The sequence below is a fragment of the Salvia miltiorrhiza genome, chromosome 2, assembly GCF_028751815.1.
Source record: "Salvia miltiorrhiza cultivar Shanhuang (shh) chromosome 2, IMPLAD_Smil_shh, whole genome shotgun sequence".
In the NCBI taxonomy this organism is placed as follows: domain Eukaryota; kingdom Viridiplantae; phylum Streptophyta; class Magnoliopsida; order Lamiales; family Lamiaceae; genus Salvia; species Salvia miltiorrhiza.
The window spans coordinates 24,316,976-24,336,656 of record NC_080388.1 but is presented as its reverse complement, the minus strand read 5'-3'; the positions used below and the strand labels follow the sequence as shown (position 1 = coordinate 24,336,656).

The window sequence follows — 19,681 nt, the reverse complement described above, 5'->3', positions numbered from 1 at the left end:
CACATGGCTATAAGAGCCAGCTAAACTCGTTCCTCCATCGATATTTGATGGAACAAGAAATATTGCTCGGCTTGAGCCAACCAAGCAATGGGATCAGAACCCTCAAAGGGTGAAAAATCCATTCGCGGTAGGTTACTCCCGGATCCTCCTCCGCCGCTCCACGAGTGCGTGAAGAGTTATCTTCCGTCGCTGGGGTCTTCGTCGCCTCTATTCTTGCTGTTGGACGAGGATGTTGTTGCCGTGCTTGTTCAGTTTTTCCATGATCAGCGCGAACTGGGTGTCCATTCGACCTAGGGTTTTATCTAGGGTGAGAAGCGACGTCTCCACCACTGAAACCCTATAATTCATTACAGATTCCATACTCAAAACTCTGGTAGCCATGTCTTTAATTTCCGCTTAACATCTCCTTCATCATCTTCTTCATCTTCGTCGTACTTCGGGTTATGGGCGCCACTCTAATGATTCGGCAGGTCGGACCAATTTGATAGAGTAAAGATGATGAGAACTAATAACTGAAATTAAGAATACTCTCCTCAAAAGGAGCCACAGAGAGAACTCTGCTCACGCTGTTGCGCAGTCTTTTACTCCAGAAAATAATAAACCCTAATCATGCAGAAAAACCCTATAAATACCCTACGAAGGCCCATGCAAGCATAAGGCTTTACAAGGCCCGTACAAAATAAATTCAGAAAATACTAAGAAATAATATAACATAACACTAAAAGATAATCCAACGCCTAATTATCCAATGTTGCCGCCTTCTTTTGTTGCCGAGAGTAAACCTTCCAGGCACCACTCGGCGCCACTCTATCAGGGACTTATCATCATTATATGATATGGTTTGGTATTCCTGGCCTCCCCTTGATTTTAGGTCCTACGTGGCATTGTCAGAGAGCTTTATTTTAAATCCCTGCAATTCTAGAGCTTCTAGCTTTAAAATATATATATATATATATATATATATATATATATATCCCATGTGGCTTATTTTATCCTACATGGCTTATTTTATTTTTATTTAAAAAAAACATAAATATTGATTATTTCTTACTCCCACTTAATTCCCCTCTTCCCTGCCAAAACAATTCCCCCCCGCCCCAATTCGGCCTCACCTCACTCAACCAAGGGTAGTGCTTCTTCTCCACCAGTCGCGCCGCCGCCGATGCTGCGGTTCGCAGCACCATTCCCCCTGCCCCAATTCCTATCGATCCTCTTTCCTGCCAATCCAATTCGTCCACCTGCCCCAATTCGTCCTCACCTCCCTCAACCAATAGCAGTACTTCTTCTCCGCCGGTCGCGCCGCCGCCGTTCGCATCACCATTCATCCCCACCCTAATTCCTGTTGATCCCCTTTCCAGCGGCCCCTCTCTTATATCATTTCTCTAACCTTTTTGCCGCGTCAACACGTCAGACTCCCCCTACTCCGCTGCGATTCGCAACACTCACCATTCTCTAACCCGACCATGGGACGGGTCATAGCCAGCACCAATGACTGCCCAGCCGCAGCCACATCTATGCATCGCCGACCACCACATTGACCCCTAGCCCTGACATGGTAAGTATTAAAGATTATGTTTGACTATTGTGAATATAGAATGATTAGTGCTTAATTTTAGAAATAACAAATTTTGGAAATATATATGCAATTATACGATTTAGCTTTCAATCAATAATCAACCAATTTTTAGGTACAAGTTTAAAAATGGAAACTTTGTAATGCTTCGAGTTTTACAGCTAACGCCCGGTATTTGTTCTATTTTTTGGCTGTGTTTCTTCTTCTTTTTCTTGGTATTGTTTTAGACTGAATTTTAGGTACTCTTTTGTTCCTTGAAAAAAGAATATATTTTGTTTCTTATATGGTGTGTGGATGTGATTGTGAATGGGTTAGAGATATTGGCTCCTCATGTGGAGTAATAGTATTCAGAATAATATTTGTGAAGAAACTGAGAAGCACTTAATGAGTTCGTTTGAATTGATGTTGATGCTGCCAACACCTGGTATATATACATCAATATATCATGTCTTTCTTTTATTTGTTTATCTTCATTTGAAAATTAGGATATTAAATAATGTGACGAGGGACTAGAATTTTGTGTGTGCAGTGTTCACCTTGATTATATGCATAACTATGGCATATCTTAGTACTAAAGTAGCAATATGTTGAGTATCCTTTTTTCGTACAAAAGGTTCAAAAACTTTCTTTTGATGGTTTGTTTCTATCTATGTCGAGTAATAAGAACCGAAAATACATTGAAGGGTGTATGTTTTGATGTGAAGTTCTGTTTGAACAAATGTGTAGAAATTAGTAAATAGAAATACTTATGGGGCCATTCTTAAATAAGGTATTTTGCTAACGTGTGATCATGTTGTAGTACTTCCGCAAAATAAAATAATAATAATAAAATCCACAATTTTAATGATGATCTTCTGGTATCTTTGGTTGTTTGGATATTTCCCCTCTTGCTATGCAGTTATCACATCTTTCTGGAATGCTTTATTTATAATTCTTTAATGTTAAGATAATGTTTCAAAGTTCTGCTTCACCAATTCTCATGGCAATAAATGTTTGATATCAGGGATTACGAGTTATTTAGCAGTTAGTTGCGTTCATTGGAGAAATGAGATAATTTGTTTCTTACACAATCTAACACATTGGCCGAGTAAAGCTGTAAAGGCACTCATGGTTCTTCTTTTGTGTGTGTGTGTGACTCTATTTTCTACAAGACAAATCTATTTTATGTTAAAAAGATTGTCAACATAAGTCTTGAAAGTAGATGCGAGGGAAATAATTTAATTTTACAGTTTTTATTATCTCGAATTTTATGTAAATTATTTGCAAGATCTTTTGATGATCAATGATAATCTTTTGATTATATATGTTTTATGTTATAGATGACTTTTTCATTAATTTTTTTTATTTCTCTCTACTGTAGGAGGAATTCAAAGTGCCTCCCTAACAAGTTCTACAAACAATGACGGTATGATTTCTATTTCTTAAAGTTTTATTAAAATGATAAAATTATTTTGAATAGTAAGCATAATGGCAAACACATCACTTAAAAAGAAAATGCTACATTGCTCAGATTCTATAATTCCTTTTTATAGTTACTTCGGCATGAGCTGTTTGGCGTGCTTAATTAATTTAAATTAGAAAAATTGTAGTTCCGTTATATATTTTTCATGCATTCTCCTGGGTGGAAGATGTTGTTTGGCATGAGTTTTCAAATAGACTTGACAATCTTCTATGTGCCTTTTTTGGCATTCGATCGTCATTTTTCTTCATGAGAACTGCACGAGTTTTATTTCAATATTATAAAATTACGAGAACATTCTACAATATCATATTAATAATTTATATGTATGAAAGCAACATATAAATTCATAGAACCCAAAATATATTGAAAAATTTCATATGTTCGCAGGAAAATATATTACGAAAATATGAACTACATTTTGTTTTTATGATGAAACAATAGTAAATTGAGAATACACATGTAAATATATTAAGAAATATGAGTTATATTTTGTTTTAGTTTGAAATAGTAAACTCAGAATGAGCTTGTTCAATCTCAGGAAATCTTAATTAATGTTTGTTTATGAAATTTTAGAAAGTTTCCTCCAAATATAATGGCTCTATAAATTTCACTAAGAAGAAGAAGGGTATTAAAGAAGGGGTAATTGCCTGTAAATACATTAACTTTCACTAAATTCTGGTATTGCACATCATCTTTAAAATCCGCGTCAGAATACATCACCTTTATCTATTTTCTGATTTTGCACATGACCACTTAAACTCTTAACCGTGAAGATGAGTTGGAAGCCGGAAATCCACATAAGCACATCGACCGGACCATTTAAATTACGTGGCTGACAAATTGGCAAAAACTATGTCGTTTTAATTCAAACTCCTAAAATCGGAAATCCCTAAATCAGATTACAGAACTCATGCACGCTGCCTCAGTCAACTCACGCACGCTGCCTCACTCAACTCATGGCAGAGCACACCTCGCCGGACTAGGGTGCCATCGCGCCGACCGAACTCAGGGGGTCGATTTCTCCGGCCGCAGAGTGCCGATTTTGGGCGAGCGACGAAAGGATTGGGCTTGGTATTTTTCAGGCGAGCGATTTCTCTGCTTGGGCTCACGAGGGTAAGGCACAGGGATTTCACTGCCTGAGCTTGGTGTTCTTCAGGCGAGCGATTTCATTATTTTTCAGTTCGTTGCTTTCACAGTTGCAGAGATTCAGGCTCGCCACGACCAGGGTTCGTTGTTTTTCAGCCGCAGGGATTGAGGCTCGCCACGAAACTAGGGCGTAAATCAACAATGGGAGACAAGTATATACACCATTCTTGTGCACGATTATTTTCTATTTATTTTGGGCATTTCTTGAGTATATTTTTTTGTATATTTCGGGCTATAGATTGCGTGGGAGCCATTCGTTTAGGTGGATTGAAACTGAAAATGAGTTAAAGGACTTTTTAAAGCTTAGAAGTAAGTAGTGCAGAATTATCAATGTATATGTTGAGGGAGGGGTCGATGATATGACTGGAGTTCTTCAAAGTAACTTAACTCAAACTGAGATGATGAATCCAGATGAGGAAAGTGAAGAAGATGGTAATACAAATGGGGGAATTGAAGTTGAGGGTGAGAACGAATTGATAGATGTGATCCTAAAGGAGGTGGATGATGGTTTGGGAGATGATGAACTGGCTGAGGGAGATGATGAGTATATACAAGCTAGGCAGATGGTTAGAGAGACTGAATCGGAGGAATTGGAGAGGCTTATAGAGGAATATGTACCACCTGCCCTCGATGAGTTTGAGGGACATGAATCTGATTATGAGGGTTCAGATGGGGATGTTAATTCTGCAGAAACAGGTGAGGATGAGAAATATTGGAGATCTACCTAAATAGAAAGGTGTATGACCCTAAGTGTGATCGCAAGGAACTACAAATTGTCCTTGGGTTGAGGTTTTAGGATGGATACGAGTGTAGGAGTGCTTTAACTACATTTTCCATAGAGAATGGGAAGTTTGTACAATTTAGAAGGGTTTCTAAAGATCAGTGTGAGGCTAGGTGCATTCCTCCTTGTGAATGGAAAGTGTATGCTAGTATTGTTAATGCTGACCAATCTTTTTGCATCAAAACAAACGGGGGAGATCATAGTCGTCCTAGAGCTAGCAATGAGTAACAAGTTGCTCACCTCTAAATGGATAACATCTAGGTACTTGAATGTTTTCAGAGTCAGGCCTGATTTCACAGTTGCAGAGTTGAGGGCTGATATCATTTCTAGGTTAAAGTATGAGTTGCCTAAAGATAGGTCATATAAGGCCAAGGCTATTGCAAAGAGATGGTAAGGGGCACAGTTGAGCATCACTATGGAAAGATAATGAGGTATCTTGCTGAGTTGTGAAGGGTAGATAAAGAAGGTAGATTCGAGTTATTGTTGGGGGAAAATGCTGTGTTTAAGGGGTTGTATTTGGGTTTTAGCTCACTAATCAAAGGTTTCAAAGATGGTTGCAGGCCACTAATTGGGCTTGATGGTTGCTTCCTAAAAACCTATTTATGAGGTATACTATTATGTGCTATAGGGAAAAATGGAAATGATAAGATGTTTCCCATAGCATGGGCAGTTGTGGAGATAGAAAATGAAGATAACTGGAGTTGGTTCCTCAAGTGTTTGAATGAAGACATGGTCATAGGAGATGGAAATGGATACACGTTCATTTCAGATCAACAAAAGGTAATGTTGTTGATACTTTCTTTCCTTTAATTCTCTTGTCATAATACATTTTGTTCAACTGCAATAATTTAGGGTTGGAATATAAAAGATTTGTCACAGTTAAGTTTTCATTCCAGTTCGCTTACCTGCTTCCTCAACTCTTCAACCTTAAAGTTAGTTTCTTCTAGCCTCAACTTCATGCCATCCAATTCTTCACATTTGCCTCTGAAGTTCACTTGTTCCAATAGCTTATCCCTTCCATTTTTTAGTAAGATGTCAATTCAGGATCTACCTATTGCCACAAGCCACAATCATCCGACTAAAAATCAAGCAATTCAAAATTAAGGCATATACAACAACAAAACAAGCAAAAAAAAAAATTGTAACTCAGCTTCAACGATAGGAGTATAATCTTCTAGGTACATTCACCTTCCTTTGTGAACAATAGTAGAATCTTCTCTCTGGATTCTTCGAAGTGTGTGAGGTCTCCTCGACAGCTGTAATACCATGGCCACACAACTTCCAAAATCCACCACTTAAGTCTCTTGCGCTAGATGCATTCGACATCGAAGCCTGGTCCTCTGGTCACCAATCACTTAATGAGTATCAAGATAATAGATGTAGCATCAGCACTATGAAAGCATCAAGATAACATATGTAGCTCACAATGACAACATCAACACAATGACAGCATCAACGATGATCAGGTTTTACTGTATTAAGGTAACAGATGTACAATTGGAGAGTCAGAAACCTTGCTTGATTACAATCTTGATACAATTCATTGATGAATGTTGTTAGATAAAGCAAGGTTCAACCTGAAAAACGCTGCAGCAGCAGAATGTTGAAGCTTCTGTCAAAGGCGATTTCACAGTAAGAAACTTAGAAAAAACTCACTTCAACTTAATTAAATCCACCGTCCGAGCATGAATCCCACGAACCCTAGCCGTTGCGAGTATGAATCCCAAGAACCCTAGCTGTCGTGATCCTTAACCCAACGAATCCTAATCACCTACGAGCGAGCCTTACCCCCACGAACCCTGGTCCGCCGCATCGTCGCGAATCTTACCCTCGCGAACCCTACTCTGCAGCGCCGTTGTGAGCAAGCCGCCGCGCGCCCTCGACCGTGAGTTCACTTGAGAGTGCGTGAGTTAGACTTGTTGTAATTTGCTTTAGGAATTTAAAATTTTAGGGATTGAATTGATGAGCCTAAACGACATAGTCTTGGCCAATCTGTTAGCCACATCATTTAAATGCTCCAGCCGGCGTGCTTATGTAGATTTCCGGCTTCCAACTCATCTTCGCGGTTTATAGGTTTAGTGGTCATGTGCAAAATCAGAAAATAGATAAAGGTGATGTATTCTGAGGTGGATTTTAAAGATGATGTGCAATGCCATAATTTAGTAAAAGGTAATGTATTTACAGACAATTATCCCATTAAAGAATGTGCAAATCAAGTAATCAAGTCACTTGGCACGTACATTGATATGTGATAATTCTATTAAATTTTATTGTCAAATGTTTAATCACTTCAATCTCTGGTATCTGCAAAAAGGTTTTGTGGTTATACAAATGCTTCTTCTTTTTTTTCTGAGTGAAAGTTTAGTGTGTGATTTGCATTTTCTTACCATACACGACTTCTCATTTGGTTTAGTTACTATGTTTGTTTTACATTAAGTGCTGATTCAAATATTTTGGGAGTAAAGGGTTAGTTGATTAATCTGTACTACTCTCCCATAAATTTTTCATTTGAATTTTGTCATTTATTGTTCTTCCACTGTAGGAGTTGATGTTAAGAAGATAGACGAATGCATTGGAGACATAGAGGCAGATGTTGACAATCCTATTTTGAAAGCTGAACAAGAAGCACAAGCTTGATAGTCGTAAAAAAAAATCATGTCGAATTTAGTAAGTATCCTCTGTGAGAGTTGCTAAATTGGAATGGGGTACTTCGTCTCAGATAGGAAAGGGCTCAAGAGGAGACGCTACCATCTTGCCGACTCTCATTGCAGGGGAGCAATGGTGCGAGCCAAGGCTATTGGTTCATCCTGTCTTGCTGATGGTATTTAATCGATGGAATGGAAGGGGCAAACTAAAACGAGGAAAGCTGTGAATTAATCTGTGTGAAACTTGAATATGATTAATTATCTTGCCGACTCTCATTGCAGGGGAGCAATGGAGCCATCCAAGGCTATTGGTTCATCTCGTCTTGTTGATGGTATTTAATCGATGGAATGGAAGGGGCAGACTAAAACGAGGAGAGCTGTGAAATAATCTATGTGTGAAACTTGAATATAATTATCTCGCAGACTCTCATTGCAGGGGAGCAATGGAGCCATCCAAGGCTATTGGTTAATCCCGTCTTGCTGATGGTATTTAATCCATGGAATGGAAGGGGCAGACTAAAAGTCTAAAACGAGGAGAGCTGTGTGACGGGTGTGACGGAAGAAGTGCGAAACTTGAATATGATTGGTGGAGAAGTTGAGCATATGGGCCTATTTTGCGAAGGGCACCTAATGTATTGTGGCCCATGAAATTTTTGAAATTTAAGTAGATTGAAAAAAACTTAAAGAATTATTCTTTTATTTTAAAAAAAATTATTTCATAGGAATTTCTCAAATTCAACAAGAATTTACCTCTTAACGGATATATGGTCATGATAAGGGTACAAATATTCATCAACTTGTCTGCATAATTGAGCATTTTAAATTTTTAATATCTTATTTTTGTATATTACGCCCTCCGTCCCAGCTTTTAGTATCCAGTTGAGAGAGACACGAGTTTTAATAAAGTGATTGGGTATCTTGTGAGTGGAATAAGGGTCCCACCTTTTATGTGAGCGTTAAAATAATTAAAGTGAAGTAAGGGCCCCACCTACTTTTACTAAAAATAGAAATGAATACCAAAATGTGGGACGACCAAAAAAAGGAAAGTTGGATACTAAAAGGTGGGACGGAGGGAGTAATATTTATTATGTAATTATTCGAGTCTTTTATAAAAGAGGCACTCTCTCGTGCAACCGGTTGTACCGTGCAACTAGTTTCTGAATGACACTACTTCAACATACAAATGACACTTGAAGATATTCATGTGTCATTTGTATGTTGAAGTAGTGTCATTCGGAAATGTTCAAGTGTCATTTTCCGAATGACGTAGTGTTATTCTGGAAACCAGTTGCACGGTGCAACCGGTTGCACAGTGAAGGATGATAGCCCCAATAGGATCGTTTCTTGGATATCTTAATTCACCATACAACGATTAATTCCTAACATACTCCTATGAATTTAAGTGCTGCACATAGGAGTTAGAAATACCTGAAGTATTCCTAAGAATTCATCAATTCATCGGTGAACAGGTCAGCCAACTTTAAGCCTTCGTTTGAAGCGTCAAACGTTCTCCAATCGTATTTTGTCCAGAAATACGACTTCTTCCTTTTCGAAAGAGCTTTCCGTGGCCATCTATTTCGTCCAAATCCGAGTTCTGTAGAGGAAGTTATGGCCGTTCTTCGGAAACTGCCAGAACTTGATTTCCTGCGAAAATCTGACTCCAGCTCAGATCTTCTGAACTGTATCCCGCTCAACTCCCACCGTTGGATGGACAACGAGCTGTGAGAATTCCTAAGGAAGAATTAGCCTTGTCAAGTCGGCGCCCTATGCTGCTCTCTGGAAACCCTAAATATCGTGTGTATTTTTCCTGAGAGCAGACAGCTGTATTTAAAGACAAAATATAGTCCTAGGGCACCAGAACTGTGATAGGTGAAAATTCTCCTACTAGGGCACAAGAGACTTTGGGCCAGTTCAGAGACCAGATACAAGGAATAAAGATGGGCCTCTAATGAATTAATTTCTATGATCAGCCATATCATAATTAATTCATAAGTATTAATTCATTCCACTAGAGAATCAATACTGACTTACCCCTTTATTGCCGGTGATGAGTCGGGGCTTGTATTTAGACTTATTAAATCCCCGTATTTAAAATATCCGACATCCATTAATTAATTAGAGCTCTGACAGCTTAAATTAATTAATCTCTTTGTAATCCTTAAGCAGTACCACTCAAACTTTATTATTGCGCCCGAACTTAATCAACCTGCAGGGTTTAACGCAATAAACCTTATTGAGCTCCTTAAGGGGATGTCATTATCCTATACCGAATACGGGTACTAATACAGATGATCAAATATCATATATTGACCGCTATCACCCAAGATACAGAGTACTCAAGTTACTATATAACTCGCACTCATAGTAAGTTAAAGTGATATACGAATCAACATATATATTTGAAATCTTATTAATATTAAGATTCTATTAAGTCACCGAGATCTTGATTCTTCACTTATGTCAGAGAGAAGAATACATCTCACTATGATCCTATCAATACATTATGACGTATCAATATAGACAAGTAGTCAAGACAAACTCCTTCCATCTATACTGCAGCCTAAAACAATGACTCGTCCTAGAGTCATCTCGGCTGTGATCATTTTATATCTCTTAAGGTTATTCCAGCTATATGGTCTTCTGTGATCTACAACACACCATATAATCTACTTATATAGAGATAAATGACATACATATGCAATCATGAACACAATCAGATAGGAGATTAAATAGTGAACACAGGAAACATTGTATACAAGCATAAAATATTCTTGCTTTCAGTATACAAATCCAACAATCTCCCACTTATACTAAAGCAAACTTTTTGTATACAATGCGTCTATTTACCAATCACCTAACACTTCTCTCACTTATACTTAAAGTTTCCTAAGTGGGTGGCATCAATCGCATTCCCATCTTTCAATGACCATTTGCGATAAGCATTTTATGAAAAGATTAGTAGGTTTCTCCAATATGTGAGAATTTATTCTATGAGCACATAACCTCGATTTACGAATAATCGTATTACTCTCCATGTGTTTGACCCCTTGTTGTTCATGGATTCCTTAGAGTTTGCAACTGCACTTGAGTTATCACGAAGGTGATCCTCTCACGCAAACTAGAAATCACTCTTAGATCCTGGAGGTAGTGGTCAAACCAAAAGGTTTTACCTCCCAAGGAAAACACATAACTCGAGGTAATTATTCTTTGTTTCGGTCAGCCTGGAAATCCGAAATCGTATAATCCAAGAAGGAACTAAACTGTCTAACTGGTAAACTATCCTTATTCTCTAGTCAGGGACTTGAGAATATAATTTACCACAGTTCAGTGTCCTTAACTAGGACTATACTGATATCTTACAACCATGCTAACTGCATAGCAAATATAAGATCTCGTACATAGCAATCCATACATGAAGCTATCTTCTGCGGAAACGTAGAATACTGCCTTCATTTCCTCAACCTTAATAGGCATCTTCAGACATATGTCTTTAGATAAAGGAACGCCATAGCTAAAAGGTTACAATCCTTTCTTGGCGGTATGCATACTAAAACGAGTATTCTCAGTATCAATGTAAGACACTCGAGATAAGCCCAACATCTTATTCTAGTGATCCTTGATCACAAAGATGTATACTATACCTCCTTAGTCTTTCATCTGAAACTGTTCGGATAACCACTACTTTATGTCTGATAATAACTCCATATTGTCGCCAATTAGGAGGGTACTATCTACATAAAATGCAAGAAAAACCACATTATCATTGGCATCTAAACGGTACACGCAACTTTCGTTCTCCCAACAAATAAATCCATAGGATTTAATGACCTCGTCAAAACGTTTGTTCCATGACCTCGAAGCTTGCTTAAGTCCATAAATGGACTTCTTTAGCTTCCACGCAAGATGCTCTTCACCCTTCTTCACAAACCCTTCGGATTGCTGCATATAGATATCCCTTCCTTCTTCAAGGAAACCGTTTAAGAAAGCGGTCTTGACATCCATTTGCCAAACCTCAAGGTTCATGTGGGCTGCTATGGCAAGGAGTATTCGGATGAACTTAAGCATGGCAACCAGCGAAAAGGTCTCATCATAATCTATACCCTGTTCCTGGGTATAACCTTTCGCCACCAGTCTAGCTTTAAAAGCTGCGACTTTGCCATCCGAATCTCTCTTTCTCTTGTATACCCACTTACTACCTATGGCCAAAAAGTCATCTTGTAATTCAGTTTTCTCGTATACCTCCATAGCAGTCATGGATTCTTTTTCAGAAACCATGGCATCGTACCAGGAATCTGCATCTAAATCTTCCATCGCTTGTCTAAAGTTGTCATGGTCGATATCATTTTGTTCATTAACAGGGACAAGATCCGAAGATTCTCCCAAGAACATAAATCGATCGGGTTGGACGATAACCCACCCACTACGACGAAGCGGTGGTGGTACGACTGTGACAATGGTTTGTGCAGTGTCCTATGGTGCATTCACTTGCACACTTGGCTTGGGTTATGGAATCGCATGTCTATTGCCTTCAATTTCTTGAAGCACAATATTTGACTTGGATGAATTATTATTCACATAGTCCACTTCTAAGAATCGCTTGTCATTGCTAATAACCTCCTTCTGATTCTTTAGGACTAATTGCAAAGATGCATAACTCATCATCGAACATATTTTTCCAAGAGTGACCTATTTCTTCCCTCCACCACACCATCTTATATAGGGATTACATGATGTACTAAACTAGGTTGGAATCCCAAACACTGACAATGAATCAGAAAAGATCATTCCTAACACATTATTGGCCCTTTATCCCCTTTGCCATGAATGACCCGGTCTCCATCTTCTCCTCTATACAGGATTCGCATGTTCCAAATGGTACAACCTGGATTGAATCCAATGTACTATTTAGACGCGAGCCTTTGGATCCTGTTAAGATAGATGTGACCTAATCTAGGGTATCAATAAATGTGTAAGATCCTCATGAGAGATTAGCCTTAACTTTTCTCTTTCTTTTGTTCGATGATGTAAATGCAATATAAAGGTATTTTGTAGACAAGTTATAATATGAAGAGAGATGTTCAAAATACCAGAATAGACGACTTTGTCATTTTTTATGATAGAAACACCACTATAAAAAATGACATAAGATCCATCTATTCAAAATTTTGGAACATGATAAGGAACTCTCAAAAATTAAACTATGTCTTTAGGACTTAAAGACAAGTCTCCAATTGCAACAACTGCGACTCTAGTCACGTTGCCTATGAAGACAATCATCTCATCACTTCTCAGCTTCCTTGTCAGCTTATAAAAATCCATGCAAGGTGTAACAATCATTATCAGTTTCTCTCGTTATCTACTACTCACAACTGAGTAGAAAACGAGCTGACATGTCTCAGTTACTACAGCAAGTGAAGTATCTTAACCCCTTGCCTTGAGTATAGAAAAAAAATTCTCCAATATTCAATCTTATCACACCACTACTCCCACTATTTTCCATGTCTTTCTTGCCCCTTGGACCCTTCTTCTTCCCGTCTTTCGACAAAGAAGATGGCTCTTCTTTGGCAATAACAAGTGCTTGCACATCTCTTTCCCACAACTTCCTTAGCCGTAACTAGAGCATTCAACAACTCAAAAGAGTATTATCCTTCTTGCTCATAACAACGTTGAGGCGAAAGTTCTTAATTAAAAGACTCGGGAAGATAGTTCAGGATAATATCGACTTTTACCTCACCGTCGATACTCCCACTGAGCAAGTCAAGTCCATCAAACAAGTTTGTCATGTGCATGACATGCTCGTGCACTGAGCTATGCTCGCTCATAAAAATAACAAGATTACTCTCATCAAATTTAAACGAGTAGCCCAGTCCGACTTTCCGAACATTTTCTTGAGATTCAGCATGATGCTAAGAGCATCGTCCATGCCCTGATGTTAGAGTTGCAAGATTTGTGACATTATTCTCATAATATAGCATTAAGCCGCATTATTCGTCACATGCCACCTTTTATGCAGTTCATTTTTCCCATCAGTTGTCTCATCGTTCGAACTAATAGAATGTGGAGTAGTAACCAACACAAAAATTGTGCTAGTTTGTGATGAAGATAAACTCCAAAAAGTGTTTCCATACACACACACACACACACACACACACATATATATATATATATATGGGTTAATGGTGTTTTTTACCCTATTTGAAAAAGGAAACATAAAATGTACCCACCCAAAAATAAACATATAAAATGTACCCAATTGAGTGTTGAAAAGACTAACATGCCCTTATTTTTCTTTTTGATTTATTTATGTTTTTCACATTTATTTAATGCCATTATTTTTCTTTTTCTTTTAATTTTCGTTTTTCACATTTGAAGGCTGAGTAAAACGAAAATTGGTAGCTGCAACTTCAACATCAAACACAAAACCAAAAACTTTTGAAATATTCATCTTCAAAACCCCCAAAACTTCTTCAATTTTGGGTTTCTTCAATTCGATCATAATCTGGTGGTTTGAAAGGTATATTGAGGTCTTCTATACATGAGTTATTGTTATTCAAAGCTATTTTATGGTTTATGAAGAACAATTTTCAATTCAGTTGATATATTTTGAATATTCCCGTTTTTATTCTATAGTGCTCGATTCACGAACTTCACTCGGCATGCTCGACAAGTCAAGCATGTCGAGCATACATGAGATATGAACAAATACTCGGCATGCTCGACCATATGGAGTCGAGCATGGTGAGCATTAAGCATTTAGTATTGTTGCTCGACAAGCTTGCCTTGTCGAGCATTGCGTGCGAGGTTCGCGAATTGAGCATGCCGAGCATATCGAGCAACAGTAGATGTTATGCCTCATTTTTTTATTCAAATCTCATTTTGATATTTCTTATGTTTCGTTCGTATTTTCAGATGAGCCAATTATGTATGGTTGTATCATATGGTGGTTCATGGAATAATGACAAGTATGAGGGGGGGCATCGTGAATATCTCCGTTTTCCATCATCGGGCATGACATTCAACACATTAGTAACTCTGATTCAAGGGATTGTTTGTTTAGATACAAATATTTATGAGTATTGGATATATTCATATATGAAAACTCTGGAAGATGAAACTTTGAGAATCAAGATACTAGATGATGATGATTTAAAATTAGTAATTGATTCTTTTCAAGTGCCGAAGATCTTTGTATCAGTTCTTCAAAAGATAAATGTTCCTTTTTCTAGTTTTGTGAATATGTTGAACTCTCAAGTCACAAATGTGAATATGAAACAACCACTGTTTGAAACGCTACAAAATTCTCAAAGAAACATGGATCAACTTATAGTGCCTAGACATGACGTTCAAACTGAAAATGTTGCTGCCAATCATTTTGAGCGCATTGCCAATAATGTTGTTGATGGTGAACATGGTGTTGATTGGGGTTATAGTGAGAATGTTGACAGTTTGGATAGTTTAGGTGATGCTTTTGATGATGGTTGTGATGATGATGACGATGATGATGATGATGACGATGATGATGATGATAGTGATGGTAATGATGAACAACAAAGATCTAAGATTTTCATAAAAAAATTCAGAAATCAATTTCAAAGTTTGATGAACGTCGACATAAGTAGATTTCATTACCAAAAGGTTCATAGTCTAATAAACCTTGAGAAAAAGAGTCAAAGTCGACAAAAATATTTCATAAGTCATAAATTCATTACAAAAACACCACAAACAAACTAGTCTTCACTTTCGCCCTCAGTGCTAAACTTGTAAATAGTGGCTGCTACATCAACACATAATTTTTCAACATCCTTCTTCTCAAATGACGGGAGATGTTGCTTCGTGAGTATCATCTCAGCATACTTCAATGCATATGCTCCACCGCTTTTGGTGTCTGTTTGCTTGTACACATTACCACTCTCGAGGTATGCAAAGCGCCATTCTGTCAACTTTGGCTTCACTTCTTTCCTTTCATCGTAGAATCCAGAGTACTTGAGGATCTGTGGCAGCATGCGTGCCAATGGAGTGAAGAATGTCTTTCTAACTGCATAGTCAGTATCATCCAACTTGCGCTGAGTAGAATCATATATAGTGATAGCACTCTTGATGAAATTGACACTGAAAGTCACCCAATGACTTTCTAGCTCGCAAACCATAATCAACTGTACCAAACAACTATGACGATTAGTGCAATATAATAGATAACAATAATAGAGATTTCAAACAATAGTTTGCAATAATAAATTAGAATATGTTTACCTCATCATAGTCGTACCATGGTTTGTACTTACCCCAACCTGGCAGGTCACTTGTGACGTATTTTGACAGCCCATATAGATCCTCAACAGGTATCACTCCTTCCACATCCGGATTAAGCTGCTCATTACGGTCCGTCTTGTGATATTTTTTCCATGCTTGTGTAATGGCAGCATTCCCTGTTGGAGTGGAGTTTTGATCTTCATTGTCACCTGCAACCTTTTCATTCCCACTCTAGCAAATATATCCAAATATCAAACAAACAATAATATTATAGCAAGAGTTTAATATTCAAACATTCATTCTGACTTGCTAACATGGTTGACATATTTAGTCGACAATATAATGTCTCATGTCTCATTAGTGCAAAATGCACTTATGCTCGACATGCTCGAAACAGACACGCTCGACATGCTCAATGTACTCATGCTCGACAATATAATATCGAGCATGTCGAGCATTAGTGCATTTTACACTAATGCTCATGCTCGACATGCGCATGCTCGACAATGTCATGCCAAGCATGTCGAGCATAAGTGCATTTTTGCACTTATGCTCGACATGCTCGACATGCTAAATGTACTCATGCTCGACAATATAATATCGAGTTTGTCGAGCATTAGTGCAAAATGCACTTATGCTCGACATGCTCAATGTACTCATGCTCGACAATGTAATGTAATGTCGAGCATAAGTGCAAAATGCATTTATGCTTGACATTCTCGAAACAGACATGCTCGACATGCTCAATGTACTCATGCTCGACAATATAATATCGAGCATGTCGAGCATTAGTGCATTTTGCACTAATGCTCGACATGCTCAATGTACTCATGCTCGACAATGTAATGTCGAGCATGTCGAGCATTAGTGCAAAATGTACTTATGCTCGACATGCTCGACACAAATATACTAGAAAGACATGAATTACCAAAAAATGAGTTTTCCCTTAGTACCATGGCCCGCAGATACTCATCACATAAAGCAATACCTTTACCAATCCATCAGTACCATGGCCTGCAGATACTCCAACATTTTCCTTCTGGTTCAACTGATTTCCAACTCATTTTATTCTATTCTTCATCCGTGGGTTTTAATATCGGATATGCCTGTTTCATTTTTTTTTTAAATTAAGCTTGAACATGATAACAAAAAAGATTCACAAACATAATAAACCTTAACAACTTACAGTGCCCGTGATGCTGTCAACATCTATCACTGTCCTCAAATATAGAAATCGCAACATACGAGGAATTCATGATTTTGAAGCTATACCTCCATAGTTCTTCCCCAGTTCTGGGATTGCTCGACATGCTCGAAACAGAGTAGTCGAGCATTAGTGCAAAATGTAGAAATGCTCGCATTGCTCGACATGCTCGAAACAGAGTAGTCGAGCATTAGTGCAAAATGTACAAATGCTCGCATTGCTCGACATGCTCAAAAAATAGTAGTCGAGCGTTAGTGCAAAATATACAAATTCTCGCTTGTTCCGCATCGAGCATGTCGAGCATTCCGAGCAATTTCAAACACTACGGTAATAGAAAAAATTTCAGAAAAAAAGGCACCAAAATAGACATCAGAAATAATTTCATTCACAACATGAATCAATAAACACAAAATCAGAGATCAAAAAATCTGAGCATTCAACTACACAAAATTTAAACACAAATGCTCGCTTGTTTCGCATCGAGCATGTCGAGCATTCCGAGCAATTTCAAACACTAGGGTAATGGGAAAATTTTTAGAAAATCGACACAAAAATAGACATAAGAAATCGAGCAATCATCCACATAAAACATAAATCGAGCAATCATCCACATAAACTAGAAATCGAGCATTCAAATCGAGCATTCAAAATCTGAAATTTCGAAACGTGGTTCCCCAAAATCGGGCATAACAAGCACACAAAATCTGAAATTTTGAAGCAAACATACCTCTTGAATTGGATTGTCGGGATCGTTGTTTGAATCGTTGTTCTCCGTAAAATGTTCATCTGACGACATTTGGTAGCTTGAACCGGAGATTTGCGGTGAAGGCGGGAGGGTGATGGAGTGACCGAGCACCGCGCGAAGACGACGACAGAGAGACGGCGGCGGCGAGGGAGTCACAGCGGCGAGCAGCACCGCGCAAAGACGACGACAGTGACGGCGGTGACCAGCACTGCGCGACGACGACGACAGAGAGACGGCGGCGGCGACGGTGAGGGAGTCACGGCGGCGGAAGGGTGATGCGGCGGGGAGGGTGACGGGAGGGGGAGGGTGAAAATGGGGGGGGGGGTGAAAATGAAATCCCCAATTGGTGAAAAATGAAAATAGAGCACCTTTTTTACATTTTTTATTTTTATGATTTTAATAGAAAGGGTAGAATGGTCTCAAATGGGTACATTTTATTGTTTAAAAAAAGGTGGGTACATTTTATGTTTTCTCTTTCAAAATGGGTATATCCAATTTTGCCTCTATATATATATATATATTGACTGGTTAAAGACTTTTTTGCAAGAATAAATAAACAGTAGGAGACATAGACATATCTGAAAGTAAAACAAAATAAACATGTAAGAACATGAAGCACATAATTCGTAACAATAATATTGTAACCTTTTGATAAAACAATATTAATGAAACCTCCAACCGCTCAAGGAATCTCATATGCAAGCCACGCTGTGTGGACGTTTACACACGAACTCCTCAACCAGACTATTCACCTAGTCATTTAATTTCCATCATGTCAACTTAACCTTTTGACAAAGGAAATTAATAGTTGGAACTTAACTAGACCATATCATCATCAAGAAGGGACTCCTCGGGGAGTTGTACATTGTAGTTGATATGATATCTAAGCAATGACCACAATTTAACCTTGATAATTAAATTCTTGAAATTGACATACTCACTCGGACCATGCCGCTTTCAATTTAATTTTCTTGGTTATCTTATTTAATTCCATTCTCCAAAGTACTCGTGAAAATTATACAAGTAAGCCACGCTGTGTGGACGTTTACTGCATAACTCCCACTACTTTAACGAATTTAAATATTTTTTGTAGAAACCTCATCTGACAAACTTATGAAAGAACAAACATGAAGTAAGCCACGCTGTGTGGACGTTTACTCACATCGCCAATCACTTTGTCTAGAGATCGCTACTCACATCGCCAATCACTTCGTCTAGAGACCGCTTGTGGAGGTCTACATAATTTTAAGAATAAACATTGTTAAGTAATAACCACAATTTAACCTTGATAATTAAATTCTCGAAATTGACATACTCACTCGGACCATGCCGCTTTCAATTTAATTTTCTTGGTTATCTTATTTAATTTCATTCTCCAAAGTACTCGTGAAAATTATACAAGCAAGCCACGCTGTGTGAACGTTTACTGCATAACTCTCACTACTTTAATGGATTTAAATATTTTTTTTATAGAAACCTCATCTGACAAACTTATGAAAGAACAAAGATGAAGTAAGCCACGTTGTGTGGACGTTTACTCACATCGCCAATCACTTTGTCTAGAGACCTCTTGTGGAAACCTAAATAATTTTTAATCATCTATAAAATTATTAATGCAGCTTAGTCTTTTTCTTTCAAAAGGTTTGATCATGCTCAACACATAATCCTAAACATGCTCTTCTAGAACGCAACACGTAAAATATGCTCGCAGAATTCTAAAACATGTTTAAGAAAATGATAAACCTAGCATGCTTGTCTAAGCGCAGTTAAAAAAACACATATTAACAAGCAACGACAAAACAACATAGCAAAGAGCAAAAAGGATTAACACCACGACATGCAAAGAACAGAATAAAAGAAATAAAGTTCTTCGTG

The 19,681-nt window shown here is 38.0% G+C and overlaps 3 protein-coding genes across 9 annotated transcripts; 2 read left to right on the top strand and 1 right to left on the bottom strand.

Annotated features, from left to right (window-relative positions):
- The first annotated feature begins 1,065 nt into the window (after window positions 1-1,065).
- Window positions 1,066-14,811, top strand: LOC131007790 (uncharacterized). Of its 7 annotated transcripts, XR_009096287.1 has the most exons (6): window positions 1,066-1,555; window positions 2,934-2,978; window positions 3,934-4,148; window positions 4,232-4,333; window positions 4,420-5,742; window positions 7,505-8,332. XR_009096287.1 is itself a non-coding variant. In XM_057934707.1 (5 exons), the coding sequence occupies exons 2-5, from the start codon at window positions 2,973-2,975 to the stop codon at window positions 14,518-14,520; spliced, it is 327 nt and encodes a 108-aa protein (XP_057790690.1). In that variant the 5' UTR covers window positions 1,066-1,555; window positions 2,934-2,972; the 3' UTR covers window positions 14,521-14,811. The 7 variants fall into 7 exon arrangements, 1 of the variants encoding a protein (XP_057790690.1); XR_009096285.1 differs by lacking the exon at window positions 4,420-5,742 and having other exon boundaries at window positions 3,999-4,148; XR_009096283.1 differs by lacking the exon at window positions 4,420-5,742.
- LOC131008169 (uncharacterized) lies at window positions 14,700-15,250 on the top strand. The gene is made up of 2 exons (XM_057935063.1): window positions 14,700-15,141; window positions 15,243-15,250. Exons 1-2 carry the CDS (start codon window positions 14,700-14,702, stop codon window positions 15,248-15,250), a joined length of 450 nt encoding a protein of 149 aa, XP_057791046.1.
- LOC131007789 (uncharacterized) lies at window positions 15,183-18,019 on the bottom strand. The gene is made up of 3 exons (XM_057934706.1): window positions 17,789-18,019; window positions 15,858-16,088; window positions 15,183-15,760 (listed from the first exon to the last, which is right to left on the bottom strand). Exons 1-3 carry the CDS (start codon window positions 17,855-17,857, stop codon window positions 15,335-15,337), a joined length of 726 nt encoding a protein of 241 aa, XP_057790689.1. The 5' UTR covers window positions 17,858-18,019; the 3' UTR covers window positions 15,183-15,334.
- Window positions 18,020-19,681: the final 1,662 nt, after the last annotated feature.